Source organism: Drosophila busckii, unplaced genomic scaffold (assembly GCF_011750605.1).
Source record: "Drosophila busckii strain San Diego stock center, stock number 13000-0081.31 unplaced genomic scaffold, ASM1175060v1 hic_scaffold_44, whole genome shotgun sequence".
Lineage (NCBI taxonomy): Eukaryota > Metazoa > Arthropoda > Insecta > Diptera > Drosophilidae > Drosophila > Drosophila busckii.
The window spans coordinates 67269-88329 of NW_022872754.1; the positions used below are offsets into that span (position 1 = coordinate 67269).

Genomic DNA, 21061 nt, shown 5'->3' on the forward strand with positions numbered 1-21061 from the left:
ACACGCAATTATTCCTATGTGTGCACACTGCTGATTGCTTGCTTATGATTGAGGGATTCCAGCTGAATCCCTATACATTTAAGATATATACATATACTTATATATCAAACATAGTTTTGTATTTCATAGTCTACATGCTCACCATAATTGTTTACAATGATATATATTTGCTGTCATTTCAAATAAACCATTTCTTACTTAAGCCGCACAGTTATTTTTGCTCTTGTTTGTGCAATTGTCATTTCCTCAATTTTATACAGTTGATTACCTGTTGCACGATTGCGTTTGATTTAGCGCAATAAAATTGTCTAGTTTATTGCATTTAACAATCAGCGAGCTTTCATATTAAATATCAACTGGGATTATTGCAAATATTCGTGTTCATTTTAATAGGCATGCAATTCAAATATCTAAAAATATCTCTAGCAGGAAGTAGGCTGCCATTAATTAATAAAATTAATTTGCAAGGTCTGCTTAATTTATAAATGTTTTCTTTTTGACTACGTGTGTTGTAGAGCGAAATTAATTAAATTTTTACAATAGTATAATGCAAATTGAAGATGTAAGCACCAATTCCTCTCCCTTACTTACATACCTATGCATTTATTTTAAATAACATTAAAAGTATCATAAGTAAATTAAGCTAATGAATTACTTTTGGATTTGATGTATATTTAAAATTAAATAATGAAACTATTGCAATTCTATGAACACTGAGTTTATTATACATATTGTATATTTCCATAACATTTGTCAGCATGTTTAGTTATAATAATTAAAAGTTCGAAATCAGCACAGACTTTTAAACCATTTTTTTCCTGTTGTTGTTTGTTTAAGCACAAAATAGCAATATTTAATGAAATATGCTGCATTGAGCCTTAGCACTAACAGTTTCGAGATAGTATTTGAGCAAGAGCTCAAGGATTTTTCTCACCCACATGCATGCACACCCACAGTGACAAAGCATTGTTTGCTCAGAATGCATTAGTCGCCACATGAGAGCATGTGAAATACTCATGCTAGAGGAGCTAGAGAGCATCGTATACGTCAGATGATTAGTTGCATAGAACCATTTGCAGGCGAATAGTCAAACTCCCCTGGCTTTCAATGATTTTGACCAGGCAAATATTTAATCTTAGTAGTGATGGTGGACCCGCTAGGGTATTTGAACGTGTGGCGTGTCTTTGGCAATTCCTGTTATATGGATTGCACTCCCCCTCAGTCATATTAGCCCAGGTCAAACAAATCCCAGCAACAGCTGCGAATTTCAATGTGCAACGTGCTGTTGCAGCGGAAGGCAGTAAAGGCCAACGATGCGCAAGAGCAATACCAAAGTACAAAAAAGAAATACTATTGTTAAGAAAATGCACAAGACAGAAAATCGATTTGGTTGGCTGGGCTAAAGTTTCTTGGCGTAGTTTTAAATCCAAAGGCTTGCAAATGGCTAAGTGGTCAAGCTGCAAGTAACAGCAGGTCAACTTCTGGATACTTAAGAATAAAATACATAGTCCTGTTTGATTTCAAAATGTGACTAACATTGAGCCGATTTAAATGTAGAAGGGCGAGAGCCACCACAGCAATTAATATCGATTAACAAGTAAATTTAAATCAATCATAGCTATTGCTTTTAATTGGGTAAAGGTAAACAATATATATAATAATATATAATTTAACTAACTACTGCCTGTTAAAATGAATTATGTAATAAAATAACACAAATAGCAATGTCGTTTTTTTTTTAAATTTGCTTATTTTTATTTTATAAAATCAATCATAACAATTTACATATATGGGCGTTCATTCATTTGAAAATTTTCTATTAAATTAATTAGTTTACTTTTTATATATGTTTTGGTATTTATTTTACAATTCCTTCTGTATGCCTTTATATACGCAATTATTAAATTCTTAGAAAATAAAATGCGTCTAAATTTATGCATATAGTGCGTATGTAAATATTTAACTACGCGTACAATTGTTGAAAGTATTATTAATTGTAATTAACATAGTAATTATTATTAGGCTGTGTTGTGATTATAATAACTAATCGAATAATTTCTCTTTTATCTTTTGATTTGTTAAAAAATATATATATGTATGTATGTATATTTGTTCATTTACAATATTTGGTGTGTTTTAGAAATTTCTTCTTCTAAATTTATTCAATTGTTTGGTTCATAAAGGACGATAAACCATCATTGATGTTATCAAAAAGGCAAACCATCATTATTAAGTACATACACTGCTTTTTACAAGTTTTACAAATTTTCTTAAATTGGTTATTTGTTTTGCTGCTAAAAATTATAAAAAAATGTTGTTTAAAATTCCATCAAGAAGACATTTTGCAAATAGTATGGACTACAATTAATATGCTATGAAGCGGCCGGATTGCCCGGCCCACTACGCTGTGGTGATTGTTGTTGTTGTTGTTGTTGTTGTGTGGGTGGCATGGTTCTTTGGCTTGTCGTGGGCATTGCTCTACTATTATTTGTATTATTTTGGCCAAATTGAGACTTATTGTTGTTAGTGGTCGTTATGGTGGCAACTCGTCTAAGACGATTATCTGGTATCGGTGGTGATTGCAATGTGCCTGAGTTATGATGCTGCGGCGAGAAAGAAGCTGGTCCACTGGCGCTGCCACCAAAAGCGCCAGAAATGCTGCTACTACCGCCCAAGGCAGCAGCACCACCCCCACCAAAGATGCTGCCATTGCTGCTGCCAATGATACTCAACGAATGCTCATTCGATAAAATTTGATGTGCAGCTAAATTCATCTCCTCGGGCGTCATATCAAGCGCCTCACGCATCTCACGAGCAGCCGTGCCCACAAATTCGGAATCACAATACTTCCCAAGACCCTCAGCGGCGAGTACCTAACAAGATCAATTAGTACTCGATTACTCAGTTAATAATGTTGCCTTACCCCTCCAATCAATGATTCGGCTAGGCCGTTCATATCAGATGAAGTTGGTAAACGACGCTGATCGTAAGGACTAGCTGGTGTCGATTGGATGAGTTCGTGGCCAGGAATAGCACCATTGGGTGCGTAGGCTACATAAATATAAAGTACAAGTGTTTTAATCATATGCTGGAAAGCTAAATTTGATGGATCATGTATACATATTTAATTAGAGATATTAGCAATGTTAAGTATATATGTATATTAGTTTAACATCACTTGATGATCATCAAATTTCTAATATTACTGCTGTGTAATTCTTACCTGAGCTGTTGTCAAAATCTAGTTTAATATTATCTTTACAAAATAATTCAAATATGAATTGCTTTGACAATTTCAAATTGAAAAGCTTATGATGATCATCAAGCATTTACTAACTGTTATATATTATTTTTAGTTAAGCATTCAATATTACAAGCTATCTATATATATATATATATATATACATATATATTGGTGTACATTGTAATGTTAATGATAGAAGCATGTTGAAAACAAAACATAAAATGATTATAAACAGAAGCAAGCATGACTAGGCTTGTTGACTATATAAACATGTCTATGAGGCGGGCGCAACAATTAAGCTAAGGCGGTAACTAAGGTAATTTCTAAAGGCACGGGTGTGACGCATACTAAGGCATCTATGTTAGTTCTAATCAAAAATCAAGCAATGTATGTATGTTTGTGTGTATTTTCGTATGAACAATTTAATTTGACAACTCTGGACCTCAGTTTTTGGATTCATGTCTCCCCGATTATAAAACATAGGAAGCGATGACAAGACACAACATTGAAACAACAGTTAACGTAGATCTGGCATATCAAAAAATTGCATTATATATATGATATGTACATATATGTTATGTATTAATATAGCGTTGACATTATTATTATTATTATTTGTTAGGTTTGAATGGAGGCAAGGCACACACTTGATGGAAAGGCTCAGTTGGTCAAGACCAGCTTACGCATATATATATGAGTACAATGGGTACAACAACACTGTTATATAGGTATTTATATAGACACCAATATCGTTTTTTGTTTTTGATTAAGATTTGTAGAAATAGTACTTTGATATGGTAACCTTTTAATGTTCGATACGTCATTGTTGCGTGTTAAACGGTTGTTGTTCTTATTGTTGTTGTTGAGTTGTTGTAGGTTGTTGTTGTTCTTTTTGTTGTAGGTGTTATGTCTTTACTCCAAGGCAGTTCAATATGGAAGAACTCATACAATTTCCATTTCACATTTTTAAAATTAAAAAGTTAATTTGCGGAATGGTTTGTTCAACAAAAACAAAAAATTAAACAGTTAAACTTAGTTAATAAATAAACAATAACATTTGTTTTTTGCCCAGGGGCCGTAAAAATAACAGTTCGAACACTCTGACACTCATCCAGCAAGTTTTTTGCAGTGTTCGAAACTCAGCACTCGGTGGTTTTTAAACTCGAATCACTTAGGCTATAATAAAGATGTTTATAAAAAAGAGTTATACAAAAACAAAATTACTTTTACAAACAGTTTTTAGTTTTTTTTTCAAACTTAACACTAAAAATTTAGCTCTATTGTGTGTAAGTAATCAAGTCATTTACTTAAACTCAATTTGTTAGTTTGTAATCAACAGAAGGAGCCATGTGCATTTCGTTAGAGCACTAAGCATAGTGTATGCTTAGTGGTTAGAGCAAAGTCTTAGAAGAAAAAATGTTAATGGTAATCAATTATCGATTATATCGATACACAAATTATGCAATGTTAGTACCCACAAGAGCCCAGTTGTTTATTTTAATATTTTAGCTTCATTATCTGAATTGAATATGAATCTGTGATTATGACTTTAATTTTTTACTAGGCAAATATAAATTCTACATACTTATCAATTAGCTGTTAGTAGCGTGAGTTCAACTTTAACTTTATAAATAAGAGTCTAAGACTCTTGTCGCTCAATTCAATTTACAATTAGTGTAGTGTAGAATGGTGTTGTAATTGTTTTTGTTGTTGGATGTTTGAGCTTTAAGAACTACTAATGCGTACTTATATAAGAGGCAGTTAAAGCGTTTCCATATTAGCCCAACGTGACTACTATATGTATTACAATAACAAGTTCAATATTTAACTATATGTATTTAAACGATGCAATTTGCGCATATGTATGTACTACTGGTAAATATGAGTTTTTAAAATAAATATTTTTTCTGTGGCGCCGCGTATAACAAACAGCCAGAAATACATTGATAACGCAACATTTTTGTCTTTTTAATTACACGGAATTTCTTTTTGTTTTTATCGTTTTGTTTCGGCATGCCGCAGGCAAAATTTATATAACTCAAAAATCAGAATTTGTTTAGTGGCAAAACAAATGTACAAAAATGCGCAAACAAATAAAACAATTAGAGGTTTGTATTAAATGTATTAAATTTGTTGTAATTATTGTTGTATTTGTTGTTAAGGTGGTTTAGCGAAAAAGAATTGAAACATAAAAAGCCACATAACAAACAACAAAACAAATAAATTTGAGTTTTTATACTCGAGAAATAAAATGGAGTAACGATTTAAATAAACTTGTTGTGCAATTGCATTGTTATTGTTGTTATTTCTATAATTGTTTGCAATTGCAGCATTTTTGCGCTTACCATTGTTATATGGATGCAATAAAATACCACGATTGTCGGTTTTGCTGAAATTAATGTTCGGGGATTGAGTAAAAATTTGTTTTTCTTTTGGTTTATGGTTTGTCCCAGTGCTTGGTTGTTTGAGTTGTCTGAGTTTAAATTCGCGCTAATTTAATTTAACATACCGCATATATGTTGTATTTATAAATATTTAGTTTATATTTAAGTGATATTTGAGCTAGGTGGCTAAGAAACTAAACTGTTTGGCCAAAAAACATGAACATATGGCCCGGCTCCTTTTGTCCATTACAAACGTTAAAGGCGCGCACTAAGTGTAAACAAACTGCCATCGAAAATTGTAAAAGGAAAATAACTCAAAATTATGACACACACAAAGTTTGGTGGCCAAAGTGTGAATAACGAACTCACTAAACAGCAAGCTAGCAAGTAACGAAAGGATTTGTATATGAGAACTCAAGAGATTGGAAGCTTCATGTGCGACTAAGAGACAGTAAACCGATAGACCAACTCACATATGATGCGCGCGGCTAGAGCCCCAACTCCAACCCCATACTCACTCATAAGATATTGCATTGGCCTCCGGCGGCAGCGTGCCCGCTACTGTAGCCGCTGCGCCGCCGTTTTTGGCCAGCGGTCGCATCGAGATGCTTTCGCCAAATGTGCGCAGCTCACCGCCGCTGCCAGCCTGAAACTCATCCTGCAGCTTGCCACTGGCGGCCAGACGCGCCTGCATAATGTTGCGCGTAATATGATTGACGCCATCGGCGACGCTGCGATTCAAACTGTCGTAGAGATAATCACCGCCGGTGGCATCAGAGCCCAGCACCAAACTACTGCCACCTACGCCGACGCCAGCAGCAGCCAAGGAGGAGCCACCCAGCGTCAGGGCGCCATTACTATGCGAAGCTTTGGCGCTGCGACGGAACGTGCCATTGCCATGACGTCGTATCGAGCTCCAAACGCTGCCAAAGAGCGTATGATGGCGCTAAAAGAATTCACATTAAATAAGATAAATCTTTATATTTTCACACAGCACTGGTAACTTACACGATGCATGGGCTCTGGCTCCTCTGCTAGCTCATCGAGATTACCCGATATGGCACGCTTAAGCGCTGGCGACACCTCGTGTAGTGTACGCAGGCCCGCTTGAAGTGTCACCGTATTGCTATCGGGATGTCCCTCCTTGCCTTCCTGCTCCTTGCGCTTCTTGAAGCGTCGGAAGTAGTCTTGTATTAAATACGTGGCATAGAATTTGCCCACAGTAACTTCATCATCATTGCCAGGCGGCGGCACCACTTGATCGAGCAGCTTGGGATTTGTGCGTTTCCAAATCTGTTTAATTGTAGCCCGCAGCTCGGCGTTGCAGTCGTCTATATTGCCCTCAGTCTTGATGCTCAGCGAGGTGCGCACCACAGCAAAGAGCGTGGCATTGAAGAGCACTGTCCCGTCGGAGTTGAGCGGCATGTTCATGGACACCAGACGCTTGCAGGCCATGCGATGCGGACAGAGCTTGCCAAATCCCAGCGGTGGCGATATTTTACGCAGCAAAGTGACCACGTCCAGATGCTTGATGCGCCCCTTGGCATCCGGATCATACTCGCTCCACAGACGTATAAACTCGTCTAGATGATGTGGACCCAGTATAGACCAATCGCGTGTTAGATAATCAAAGTTGTCCATAATAACAGCGACGAACAAGTTAATGATCTGCAAATGAACTCAAATTAGAGTTCAAGCTAAGTTGAAGCATTTTGTATTTACCAAGAAGGAGCACAGCACATAGAAGGAAATGAAGTAGGGATAGGCTATGGATGAGCCGCACTGCATGCCAGGCGTATCAGATTTTTGATCACAGCGCACTTCCGGCTGAGCCGTGCAGGACATCATAATTTCCTGCCAAGCCTCACCCGTGGCCGAACGGAAAAGCACCAGCACTGCCTGTTGGAACGTCTGGAAATTGTTGTTGGGCGTTATGGCAGTTTCATCATCTAAAGCTATCTTGCCAAACATCTAAGAGACAAAGCGTTTAATTAATAACTATTGCTAATTAAGCTTTTAATAGATGCAGCACCTGCATGCCTACAACGGCATAGATGAAGAAGAGCAGCACTATGAGCAGTGCTACATACGGCAGTGCCTGAAAAGATTTGATAAAGGTCCAGAGCAAGGTGCGTATGCCTTCCCCTTTGCTCAGCAGCTTGACGAGACGCATGACGCGAAACAGTCGAAAGAAGTTAATGGAAATTAAATTGGAGCCAGCCTGCAAGTATAAAATATTCATATATATAGATATATAATATAAGATAGTTGCCTGAATAAATAAATGACTTACGGCTTTTGCTGGCACTTTACAATCCTCGCTTATGTCGCAGACTTTTGGCGTATTGTCCTTGCTTTTAATTTCTGAATATACAATATCTATAAAGCTGCCCAGCACAATAATGAAATCGAAAACGTTCCAAGCGTCGCCAAAGTAGTTCTAATCAATAAACAAAAGTTAGTTTTTTAAGAATTAGAGCTTGCGGTTAGCTTACCTTAAATCGAAATGCGGCCAGCTTAAAGACAAACTCCAGCGCAAAAACTGCCGTAAATATCATATTTAAAGCATCCAGGAGATTTGTATACCAAAGTGGTTGCTGATAGAATTTCATAGCCAGCGTTACCGTGTTTATCATAATCAATATAAATATCGTATATTCAAACGAAGATGAAGTGACAAACCACCAGACTTTATACTGTATGCCATGCTTGGGTATATAACGCCGCACTGGCTTCGCCTTTAAGGCAAACTCTATGCAATTGCGCTGGTTCTTGTCCAGATCGCAATTCTTGTACTCCTGCTCACCCTCATTTTGAAAGGTGACAATAACGAAACCGACGAAGATGTTCACCATGAAGAAGGCAATGATGATAATATAGATAATGTAGTAGGCAGCGACAATAGGACGGAAATTGTGTATTGGACCACCGTTTTCCTTATTCGAATCAATGGAGACATAGAGCAGGCTATAAGAATTATCAGCATATACCATAAATGTATTAATTTGAAAATTAAATATATACGGTACAATTGTAATACTTACGCAGGCCAGCCCTCAAAGGTGGAAACAGTAAACAGCGTTAACATACCCTTGGCCACATCATCGAAATGGAATTTATTATTGCTCCACTCACGCTCCTTGAGACGCGGCTTATTGATATCACCATCCTCATAGACCAGATAGTTGCCGCTGCAATTACACATTCATTTATTTCTTAAATAAATAATTTGTTTACTAGGCGTATACTTACTAGCAGTCGTCTTTGATCATTTTGGAACCATCCGAGCATGAGAAAAATTTACCCTATATGCAGAGTATGAGTTTACCAGCAAATTAAGGAAGATGAAGGGACATATTAATGCACAACGTAGATGAAAGTTCAATAGCTTAAGACAAGTGCACTCAACTCGTTTCATTTTCATTTGATTCGATTGAGCGCACTTTACTAATACAACTAGCAATTTGATATATAACCGTAGTACTATTATGGACTAAAGCCTAATTATTTGTATGATGCAGCGTTACAATAGACTATACTAGTCTATATATACATATACATACGAGCACATAACACAGGGTGTCTTCTTCATATGCAAACACATTTACACTTGGACGGACACAGTGCTTCGTTTATTTCTTAGTTTTATCACAATATTTACAGACAGGACCAAGGACAATATTTACGAGTATGTTACAAACAATTTGAGCAAACGGGGCGGCGGGCTTAAAATCGTGTTAGATTTAACTATATTTATATATATATAGGTACATATGTTACAAACGATTTAGTGAGCAGCTGTTAGAGCGGCATCTAATGTAGCTATTGAAGTATGTAGCTAATTAGAAAACCAAACTGAAGAACTCAAACAAAATTTTGGGGTTACGTGTTAAGCTAATTAACCGAGAAGCAAGGCATTGTAGGCTGATTGGCAAGTGTAAAAGAATTTGTTTATAAAGTTTACCAACTTGATTGCACTGAGTTTTCAAAACTTGCTGTTAAAGCTAAGAGAAATATACAAATTATGTTTAATTTATCAAAAGTCTTGCCTATTATTCAACTACCCCAATTAAAGAATTTTTTTTGTTTTTGTTTGCCATAAAATTAACATCAATAATTGAAAAGCACACAGATACGAGTAAGCAGTATTAAATTTCGTTTTCAGTTTCTTCCAATCAAAAGCGCACACATAAAGCCGATTCTAAAAACCCTTCCACAAAATGCTTTCATATTTAGTTTATACACAAGAATTGAATTGAAATTACCTTAAAGAGTTGCACTCCAATAACGGCAAACATGAATTGCAATAAATATGTAACCAACATGATATTACCAATGGTTTTAATTGCGACTACAACGCACTTGACCACGTACTGTGTACAGTTTGTATTTGTATTTGTATTTTGTGTTTAGATTTATTTATGGTTTTTTTTGTATTTTTTTTTGTGTTTTTCATATTTGATGTGTGTGAGTTTGTGTATTTGATTTTTTGCAGCATCAATCAGAGGAATTTGCGTGTGTTATTATGGCCACATTTTTGGAATTGTTTCAAAGAAATCAAAATATTATACATATTGCCAAAGTAATTTTTATACAATTGCAATTCGGTTGTACGATTGAAGAGAGAAAAAAGAGGAAAATACATTCATAAGGGGCACGTTCTTGAGTTTTTTAGTTAATGGTTTCATATGCTACAAATAAATGTTGTTCATCTTTATACAGTTCTCAGACAAAAGGTTAATGACATGTACGTACTGTGAGCTAAATAATCATTAAATGTTTAATCAAATGAAAAGAAATGATAAAAAACGTTAAAGTGTATTCGATCTAAATAATGAATTAAGATGAGCACAATTCCAGGATGAACTTTTTGGCATACTTCCTATATACATTAATTGCCTTGATGCTAGGTGCAAGGTTGGTCTAAACCATATTAAACTAGCGGGTCACTTTTAATTACTTTAATGCATCTCGGTGTGTGTATATGTGAGTGTGTGTAAATCCGAGTCAGTGTGTGTGTGTGTGTGTGCTTGTGCTGTAGAACGTCATTCAGTTTCTTTGACTGTTTTTTGATAAACAAACGTACGATACTAAAATATTTTTTTCGGCTTTTGGGATTGACGTAGACAACGTAGAAAATGGGTGTGGAATATTAATGTTGATTTGACAAGTATATAAGATTTTTAATTAGTGTAAGTAATGTTAGGACTGATTTTGGTGTTTTAGACTCCTTGCAAAAGTGCTCTGAAAGAAGATTTCATATAATTTGTATAGCTAGTTTCACTAACAACTTCAGTTTTCCTCTTTGAATATTTGTAATAGTTATGCTGAGCATTAATAAGCAATACTAGACAGTAAATACGTTACATTATTTACAGTATTTCATTTATACAATTTCTGCTTTCCATTAGTAGTTAACAATAATTATTGTAAAAAAGTAAAGAAATATATTTAGCTATACAAATTCTATAAGTAAATTAATACTGGTCAATTGAAACATGTAATAAATTCAAACAGTAAAATGTTAATATATATTTGTAAACTTTCATGCAAATCAACCACTTATTATACATATAAACTTATGATAACCGACGCTTTAAACTAAAAGAAACTTAATACAAATTACAACTAAGTTACTAAGTCAAACTAACCCTATGTATTCTTAGTATCTAAAATGAAAAGGAAACCACTTAAGAACGAAAATCATACCTTAAACAATTGGACTCCTATAACGGCAAACATGAATTGCAGTAGGCATGTGACGAGCACAATATTTCCGATAGTCTTAATAGCGACTATGACACATTGAACAACATGCTAAGGTATATAATAGTAGAGTTAAAGTACAGTAAATCAAATAGTATATTCTATCTAAAATAGTAGCTCTAGAAATGCACACAATTGAAGAATTAATCACGGTTTAGTATTAACTATGCCTAAGCCACACCCATAGCATTTATTCCACGCCCATTTTCGTTAGATGTTAACAAACGAACTCAAATCAAACAATTATTGTATCTTATGTATAAATTTATATACACAGTTGTATTTTGTAGCAGTGTATTGTTCAGCAATAAGAGTTTTTATTTTTTATATTTTTTTGGTGCACCCTACACCCAGCATTTCAAGGTTTTAAGTATTTGGTATTCTTGACTGCATGTCCCAATATATCACGCATATTCTCATCTGCACTTATTTTGGTGGAGTTATTGTGTAAAGTAAGAAATTGCTTATTAGTTTGAAAATAAAATAATAATCTACTTTTGTGTTGTATTTGTTAAAAAAAAAAAATAATAATAAATAGATTTGTTCAAATTAAAATTGAAAATAAAAACAAAACTAAATAGTTGTTAAATAAAAGCAGGTGAAGAGCCATAGAACTGTGGTAGAAAGCTGTGGTGTGTCTTACCTTGAGACCCTTGGCTCGATTAATGGCACGCAGTGGTCTAAGAACTCGAAGAACACGCAGAATTTTCACGACTGAAATCGCATTCGAACTGCAGTTGAAATCGACGTTATAATTATTATCCAGAAGTAAGATATCGACTACTGGGTTAGAGTAGATTTCAATATATATTGTTTACCTGGATACTATAGATATCAATGAAACGAATACCACAAGTAAATCTAAAAGATTAAATGCGGATCTGCAAAAGGCTCCGTCGTGTAAAACGAAGCCATAGGAAATCAATTTCAGAATCAGTTCTATTGTGAAAACGGCCGTGAAAAAATAATCAAACTTCAGCAGTACCTGAAAAATTAATTCAACGCAAATTACAAATAAGGTATTGAAAATGAATATAGAAGTATTGACAGCGTTACAGGCACTCGTTAATAACTTACAAGTTTGTGATTAGTTGCTGGCCGTTAATTGAGTTTTGAGATTTGAGAGCTACTTACAAGATTTCTTTCAGCATTGGGATTTAATGGATTCTCTGCTGCCAACATAGCCGATGAGAACATAATGCAGCAAAGAATAATGTTGCCGAAATTTCCATGATTGCAGAGCCAATGGCAAAACACGCGAAACCTACGAACGCATATAAAATTATTATAATGTAGGCAATAAAGAAATTTACAGGGAGCGGAATATTCACGAAAAACGAATCATGCGCATGCAATTGGACTTCATACAACAATTTTAATTTGAGTTAGGTAAGTGAAAAGAATACTAAATAAATTTTGTAAGCAGTAGCTAAAGGTATAAAATATTGCTAAACAAATTTTCAGCTATTTTCGAACTAACTAACTGTAGTTAGCATACAAATTTCATACTACATTAAGCATTGAATCGAATCGGGCTCTAATCATCTAGGCACACTTAAAAATATTAATAAATGGTACACAAATAAGAACAAAAGACAAAAACACAACATTATAAATTATACTAATTAAAAATACACACAAAATATATTTGTAAGACACTCACACACACGCACACACAAAAACAAAAAGATATAAGAGAACAAAATAAAAACTGTTACATCCTGGATAAACCAAGGTGTAGTCACTTATATGGTTAACTAAAACATAAAAACCTGTTCTTTTGTGAGAAAAGAAAGAATGATGTGCCCGCTGGTATGGGTAGAATTTTCGTTGCCGTATTAACCTCAGACATACGGCGTGGACGTGCTGTTATCATGCCCTCTTCATCCACTATATGCAATAAATTTCATATATAATATGCCAATGTGGAAAAAATAATAAACATATGTGAACATATTGTTATAAAGAGCAATGCTGGCTTAAATTAAAATTGATTTCTTTAACTTACAATAAATCTAAAACTGAGCTAAAGGGAGAATATTAAAGATCTTATAGAATGAAACTTAAAACTATGAAGGAGCTTGTGTGTAAGATTTCTGTTTGTCTAGCAGCTAACTAAAAGCAAATTAAAAATGTTAAAATTAATCTCGCATGCCAAAGTTGAAACACTTTTGCAAAATATAGATATCAGAAATATCAGTATATACATAAAAATATATTTTGTAGCGTCAGTAGCAGACGATTTTCAGTCAAATGTTGTTGCGTCTGATTAACTGAAAATCTAAATCAATTTTGAAGTATGCATAATGGATATGTACAGCTTGATACGAAATTACCAAGTAGAATATATATATAAATGACTATCTTGTTTGAAAGTGCAAGCATGCAAAATAAATAATTCAGAGTGCATAAAAACGTTCAACAAAATGTTCAATCCCAATAATAATACACACATAGATATATACATACATATAAATATGTAAATGTATATAATATAATTCAAGTACTAATTGTGTATTAAATGTGGGAACGCAATGTTGTTCATTTACCTGTTTGTGTGACTGAAAATGAAAAATGCACTGCCGCGTGGCATGGGCTTTTTAGTCTTCTTCATGCTGACTTCGGATAAACGTCGGGGTCGTGCAGTAACATGAGCTGATACTTCAGAATGGAAGTCTTTCGATTAATATATAAATTGGACAGATTGTGTTGTGTATGTATTCCAAGGCGGCAAATGAAAGCGTCAGCAGCACGAATAATAACATTATCTCATTTATATTTGAAGGTTTAGTAAGTGTGTCCTAAGCAGTGTTTATGTTTTTTTTTTTGTTTAATTTACTTATTTGTACCTTAATTAATTTGATTTAACTTTAAGTTAACTTAGTTGTATACGATTAGTTTTTAGGTCTACAACATACCCTCTTCTTCTTCTTCGCACATCTCGCGTCCTTCTTCATCAGACATAGTTTCGTGGTCCCTTGCGAGATAATTTTGTTATTAAAAATTTATGTTCACTATAAATTGAAACCTCGCATACAACTTATCGTCGTCCATTTCATTCTCGCCCATGTCCATATCAATGCTTAAGTGTTCATCGTCCAAGCCATCTATGGTGGGTGTGGGACTGTGAGATCTTTTCATGCCACCATCGTCGACTGGTTCCTCTTCTTTTTCCACCTCTGACAGTGAATCGGCATCGGCCAAGTTGTCCACAGCAATGGCCAAGAACACATTTAACAGTATATAGTTACCGCATATGAACAATATGATAAAGTAGACGCAGGCCAAGGCGCCATAGGAAGAGACACCGCCATAGGCATTAATGCCCACATACATAACAGCGTTCCAATCCTCGCCGGTCATGATCTGTACAGAAATGGATTAAAATAATATTACGTATACGTATTTTCAAATAACGTACCTGGAACACTGTCAGCAAAGCTTGCCAAAAGCAATCGAAATTCATGCGATACTTTTCATCCTCGTTAAAATTAAATTTACCACCAAACACTTGCATTCCCAGCAAAGCAAATATCACAATAAATAGGAAGAGCAATAACAATAGTGATGCGATTGATTGTATTGAGTTCAATAGGGAAGCCACGAGATTCGATAAAGAGCGCCAGTATCTAAAGGAATTAAATAATATTAAGTATGTTATATTTGTTATATGTTGTAATAGCTCACTTGGTGACTTTGAAGACGCGCAGCAGACGCACGCAACGCAGCACGGAGACGCCCAGTGGCGGCATCATGCCCGTCTCGGTGAGTAATGTCTCTGAAATGCTGCCGATGACCACAAAGCAGTCAAAGCGATTGAAAAGTGACACAAAGTAACCTTGAAAGCCTAAGCTATACATTTTCAGCAACATTTCGCAGGTGAACAGGCCTATGAAGACCATATTCGTATAGTCTGTAAGCAGAGAGCAAAATTAGATTGCAATTTAAATAACAACTTAATATACTTACCTTGAAACTCATCTAGCCAAGCCACCTGGCCATAGTGCTCTGTGGCCAACACACCAGTGTTGAGAAACACCAACACAATGATGAGCCAATAGAAAGCCTGAGATTTGACTGCCTTACGGCAAGCACGACGCATGCGTCGATTGACACGATCAAAGTCCTTTTTCATCTTTCGCCAACGTGATTCGGTGAGTTGCATTTCGGGCATATCTTCACCCATATGCTCGGTGGAGTCCATTTCGTTTTGCTTATTACCCTTGCTGTCTGACATCAGATTACCCGTAGCATCCGGCTCAATGTCCTCAGCCTGGGTAATCCAGTCGAGATAACCACGCAGATCTTCCTCTATTTGCTGCTTCTCGCGCAGCTTTTGAAAGTCGCCGCGATTTTTGGCTTTGTTACGTTCTTTGGAGAACTCACCAGACAACACACCAAGAATTAGATTCATAACGAAAAACGCGCCCAATATAACCATGGATATAAAGTACATCCATTGCCAGTCACTGCCCATGGCATCTTGTATCTGAAAATTTGTTGATATGTAAATTAAAATTCTTTTTTTATTTTTGCTACTCACAGAATATAAAACATCTGTCCAGCCCTCAAGAGTAATGCATTGAAATACCGTTAACATGGCCAGTCCGAAGTTATCAAAGTTGGTAATACCCCAGTTGGGTCCAGGCCAGTTGCCGTAACATTTAGTGCCAGGTGGACACTCATAACCTGCTCCACAGGCTCTAACATTGTCAGGATATTCACCTAGATTCCGAGTTAATTGTTTGGATTTTGGTTTCTTAGCATGTGATAAATATGATTGATAGATGATTGATGCATGATGTTTGATGATGGGATGGAAATATGTTTTGTTTTGTACTGTTTGTTGCGGAATATGCCGCTCATTTGTCCCAAACTATTTGAATTTCTAGCAGCTCTATTGACTAGCAGATTAGTATTTGTGTTCGGTATGTTTTGTCAATTGGGTGTACGTTTGTGTTTTATGCATATCTTTTCTCAGGTGTATGGATGTTTTGAAACTGTGTGTGTCGAGCGTATTTTTGTGTTTTTGTTTGGAATTTTGGTGTCCTTGGAAATTTTGGGCTGGTTGACTGAGCACAAACCGTGCACTAATCTACTAGCAATAGAGCTAAAAAGGACATTCGAGTTTAATGCGACATATCTGGTAGCATTCAAGACATTGAATGATATTCGTACAACGTATAAAGATTGTACATAGTACTTTGGGGCTTACCTGTTACCTCATCTCGACACGTCTTATGCAATTTACCAGAGAATAACTCTAGACCAATGATGGCATAGATTATGATTACAAATATGACCAGGAGTGCAATATGAAACAGTGGCACCATAGCCTTTAAAATAGAATTAAGCACAACCTGCAGACCTGCGAAAAGCGTTTGAATTTGTTTTGCCAATATAGTGGTGGGTTTACTTGAAATTTGCATAAACAAAATAAAATATTTTGACATTTGACAAAGCAGCACAAAGTTTTATGATCTAATATTGTTATGCAATAAGCGATGTTTTTTGAATATTTTGCTTGGTTTGAATAAATGGTCTAAAGCAGTAATTATAGATTATATTTTTGCTGTTTATAAAACATAACATATGTTTTTTAATTTGGAGTTATTTGTCGCATTAACAGTTTTTTGTGCAGAAAGCTCTTACTTGGTACACCCGATACAAGTCTCAATGGACGCAGTACACGAAAGGCACGGAGTGCCTTGACATCAAAGGCATCGTTCTTCAAATATGAGAGTGCTGTACTGATCGCTCTGTAAAATGGCAATTAGCATACAATTTTATACGTGTCTCAGTTTCGATTGAATTGGATATAAGGTAACATAGAAAATGGTTAAAATCGAGGCCATTATGGGCCTGGGCGCTCAACGCTTTTAACTGGCATATTTGGTATGCTTACCCTATAACTACAATTGTAAAATCTAATAAATTCCATCCATTTCTTAGATATGCACCATTATGTAACACAAGACCATATGCTAATATTTTCATAACACATTCCGCTGTGAATATAACTAGGAATATATATTCAACTTTTTCCTAATTTGCGTTTTTGTTGGGTTTCGAATTTTTGAATGATAAGTGCCAATGATAATGATGTGAGGTAATGTGGATTTGAGTGCGAATGCATAAAAGAGAGATGAAAAGAATTAATAAATATTAAAACAAGTTTTTCTTATTTAATTGTAGCAACAAGACGCCTCGTGACTTAGAGAGCGAAAAACTTACCAAGGTTTGATTCGTTACATTTGAATCGCTGCCCGGATAAGGCGTATACACGGCCAAAGCAATACAATTGGCAAATATGGTTAACAAAATGAGGAACTCAAATGGTCTAAGGAGGAGTTACGATTAAGGATTAAGGAAAACCAGAGAAGCAACAGTGCGCAGAGTTTGACAATTGCCAAGCAAATAAAGAATGCAAATTAATTAATTAATGTGTTTCCTATAAAAAAAGGATACTTCCACTCTACGATGCGTATGCAAAGCGCTCGTATAGGATTTTTAACGCCCAGGCAAAACAGAGCGCGTTGTGGTCGATCTGGTTGCGGTTTGCCGCGACGTTGCGGCCGCTTCTGTCCGGCAGCACCTGGCTTCTGTCCACCGGCGCCGCTCGGTCCGATTGTAGTGCCGTTCATTGTTTCCGGAATGTTTGCTATGCCCATGGCATCGATGCCTAATAGGTAAGCAGTGGGTTAGCAGCTCTTAACGGACTGTTAGTATATTGGACGACTCTGCACTTACCCATAATGTTGCTGCCGCCGCCCATATCAGTTTGGGGATTATAGGATTGCGACATGTCGCCGCCGCCAGCAGCACCTCCGTTGCCATTTGGCGTGAAAGGTGCCGCCGCCAGCGGCACCTCGTTCAAAGTCCATTAGGTTAAAGTATTTGCCGGCGCCGCCACCAAAATTATCTATCAGCTCCGCTGAGCTGGTGTAGAAGGGCGAAAAAGCTTGAGTATCGTCCTCCTCCTCCTCGTAATACTCGTCAGCTGTCTCGTCGTCGCCTTCTTCGGCTTCAGCTTCTGGCTCGTAGTCCTGCTCGTCTTCGTAGAGATCCTCGTCGTTATCGTCGTCCTCCTCGGTGATTCTACATGTCCCTCTGATCGAAGGCCGATTATTGCGCGTATTTTTTCTTACAATTACATCCGCATTATCATCCACATCGCCTACATCCTCGAGCGAGTCATTGCCAAATCGCGCTGCGCCTGCAATAATTCTAATCTCATCATCGGCATAATCATTCGCGTCCTGCCGTCGCTCGCTGAAGCTTTCACAGTCGGTGTTGGCGGCAACCGCTGCCGCTGCTTGTTCCTTGGCCGCTGCTGATACGGCTGCAACAATTGCTGCTGTGCGCAGCGTTTGTGAGCTAATATCAGTTGCGTCCGGATTATCGTCGTCGTCCCCTGGCTCACAGTCGTCGTCGCCTATAAAACTGCTGACGTCGCCCACGCCAAAGCCATGCAGTGTGCTGTTGTCGCCAGTGATGTCGCAGTTGCAACTATTGCTGCTGCTGCTGTCGCCGCCCACAGCACTATAGCTGCTGTCGTCGTCCCTGGCTCCGCTGCTGTAGCTGCTGTTGGTGCTGCCAGCGCTAGTGACGCTATTTTGTGGCTGTTGCTGCCACGAGGCTTCCGCTGTTGCTGGGCTACTGTGTTGCTGCGTCACAACTCCTCGGGCGTGGCGCTGAGCGACGTTGCCTGTACTCCTGGTCCGCCGCGCCACAGGATGTGCAGCTTGACTTGCGCCTTTGGCGTTTGCTGCCGTTATTGCTGCCCGCTTCACTGCCGTTGTTATTGTTGTTTTTGTGTCTACGTTGCTTAAAGTCGAGCTTGTAGGTTGTATTATTTACAATTTGGCTGGTAACGGCGCTTAAGGCGAGCTCAGTGTTGTTGACCCGCTTTCTGTTCGAGCTGCTCGCTGTGGACTCTTCGCTGCTGGCAATTGCCTCAAGTGGACTACAACTGTGGTAATAAAGAAAAAGAAATGCTTTAGTAAGTTTCATTTCATATTCAATATTTATATACTTATATACATGGGATGCATCAGTCGAGATTCACTTTAATTTATACAACTATTAAAAAGAAACTATTCATCAAGTGTTTACATCCTTTCGATTGTTGTTTTGTGACTATGTTGTCAACATATATACCATAGATAAATAATTAAAATCATAAGCGTACGCTTGGAATTAAATATTCATTAAACTTATGCTCAGTTTTCTTTTAGGTAACGCGCTGCTTATTGATATTGATTTATTGAATTATGTACCAATTAAAAATCACTGATGTAATAATGCGTAGAAAAAAATAGAATGTAACTTACACAGCTTTAAATTTTTTTGCGACAAGGCTGGCTGCTTTTTGTTATAGCAGACAGCTAATGTCACGATGCTTACAATTGGTTTCACCTTTATTAGGCTTATTTTTACGTACTTACTAATTTATTTTAAAGGCATGCGGTCTTCATACACTTACACACAGACTAACACATTAACTAAAGTGGCAGAACACACACATATACTTAGACATATATAAACAGCGATTACAAAATATACATAGTTACGACAGCTTATAACGTTGAGGTGTGGGTTCGATGGCTAACTTACTATGACCTAGAGCTCCTAGAATTTGTAAGTTCCGAATAATCAAAGTCATGGATTGCATTGTAAATGTATTTCTTATCGTGCTCCTTCTGGAGCTGCATATACCTTTGTTGTAGCACCGTGACACCTGTTGCACTTGTCGGAGAGCTAGAGCTTGAGTTGACCGCCACCGGCACGGGCAGCGTTATCGTCGGCGAGCGATGTTGATGATGATGTTCTGGCTTAACTATGACGACCTCAAGGTCGCTCTTGGTAGTACCCGCCTTGCGATTATATTTTCGACTGCCACGAGTTGGCGTCTCTGCCTTCAAGTAGCGTCGCGATGTGGCTGGCGAAGTGGGCGATGGTTTGCGTTCAATCACCAGCGTGTTATCATCGTAGGCTATGCAATTGACGAGCTCACCACCGCCCATAACAGTGGGACTTGTTGAAGTCACTGTTGTTGCTATGGGTGGTGGTGGCGCCGGTGGTGTGGGCGTGGCGGTGGGTCTGGGCTCAGCGCTACGCTCACGGTCATAAACTTTTTGGTCCTTTTGCCGCTGGAATTGCATTTGTCGGCGACGCTGCGAGGATGAGGTGGCGCTTCGTGCGCCACTTCTGGAGCTGCTTGGGTCGCCTTGCTGGTTGGTCTTTGGGTTGCTTTTGGTCGGGCATGATTCATCGGGCGATTTGGGTGACAAATCTTTGCTAGTTTCTTTATTTCTATCCCTATCCTTAGCTTTGTCGTTATTGTATTTATGATTTAATTTATTATTGGTACTAGAACTATCCAAGGCATCGTATTTGTTACTTTGCTGTGTTTGTTGTTGAAGTGATTGTTCTTTTGCGCCTCTTTGTCCTTGCTCTTAGTTGTTTATTAGTTGTTGTTGTTGCTGTTGTTGGTTTGTTATTCCTGTGTGTGCGCTTTGTTCATAAATAATTTGCGCCACAACTCAATTTATGTTCTCCTAGTTTTTATGGTTTATGATTGATTTTGACAGTGGGAGATTATTTATTAGTAAGTAAATTATGGGCTTTATGGTATGTAAATATTTTATGAATTAATAAGAATTTC

General features: G+C 37.0%; 1 protein-coding gene across 1 annotated transcript; it reads right to left on the bottom strand.

Moving 5' to 3' along the window:
• Nucleotides 1-1812: 1812 nt before the first annotated feature.
• On the bottom strand, nt 1813-20783 carry LOC108607718 (voltage-dependent calcium channel type D subunit alpha-1). The gene is given in 32 exon segments (XM_033294825.1): nt 1813-2873; nt 2924-3051; nt 5590-5633; nt 6147-6574; nt 6637-7296; nt 7351-7599; nt 7661-7849; nt 7922-8068; nt 8124-8595; nt 8673-8819; nt 8881-8933; nt 9894-10001; nt 11338-11445; nt 12038-12125; nt 12213-12379; nt 12529-12658; nt 13167-13284; nt 14313-14371; nt 14432-14760; nt 14816-15023; nt 15082-15307; nt 15364-15883; nt 15938-16119; nt 16610-16762; nt 17047-17153; nt 17300-17439; nt 17629-17734; nt 17863-18076; nt 18145-18244; nt 18246-19039; nt 19071-19366; nt 20113-20783. Coding segments are annotated over 32 exon segments (7617 nt in total). The 5' UTR covers nt 20559-20783; the 3' UTR covers nt 1813-2372.
• Between the last annotated feature and the right edge of the window lie 278 nt (nt 20784-21061).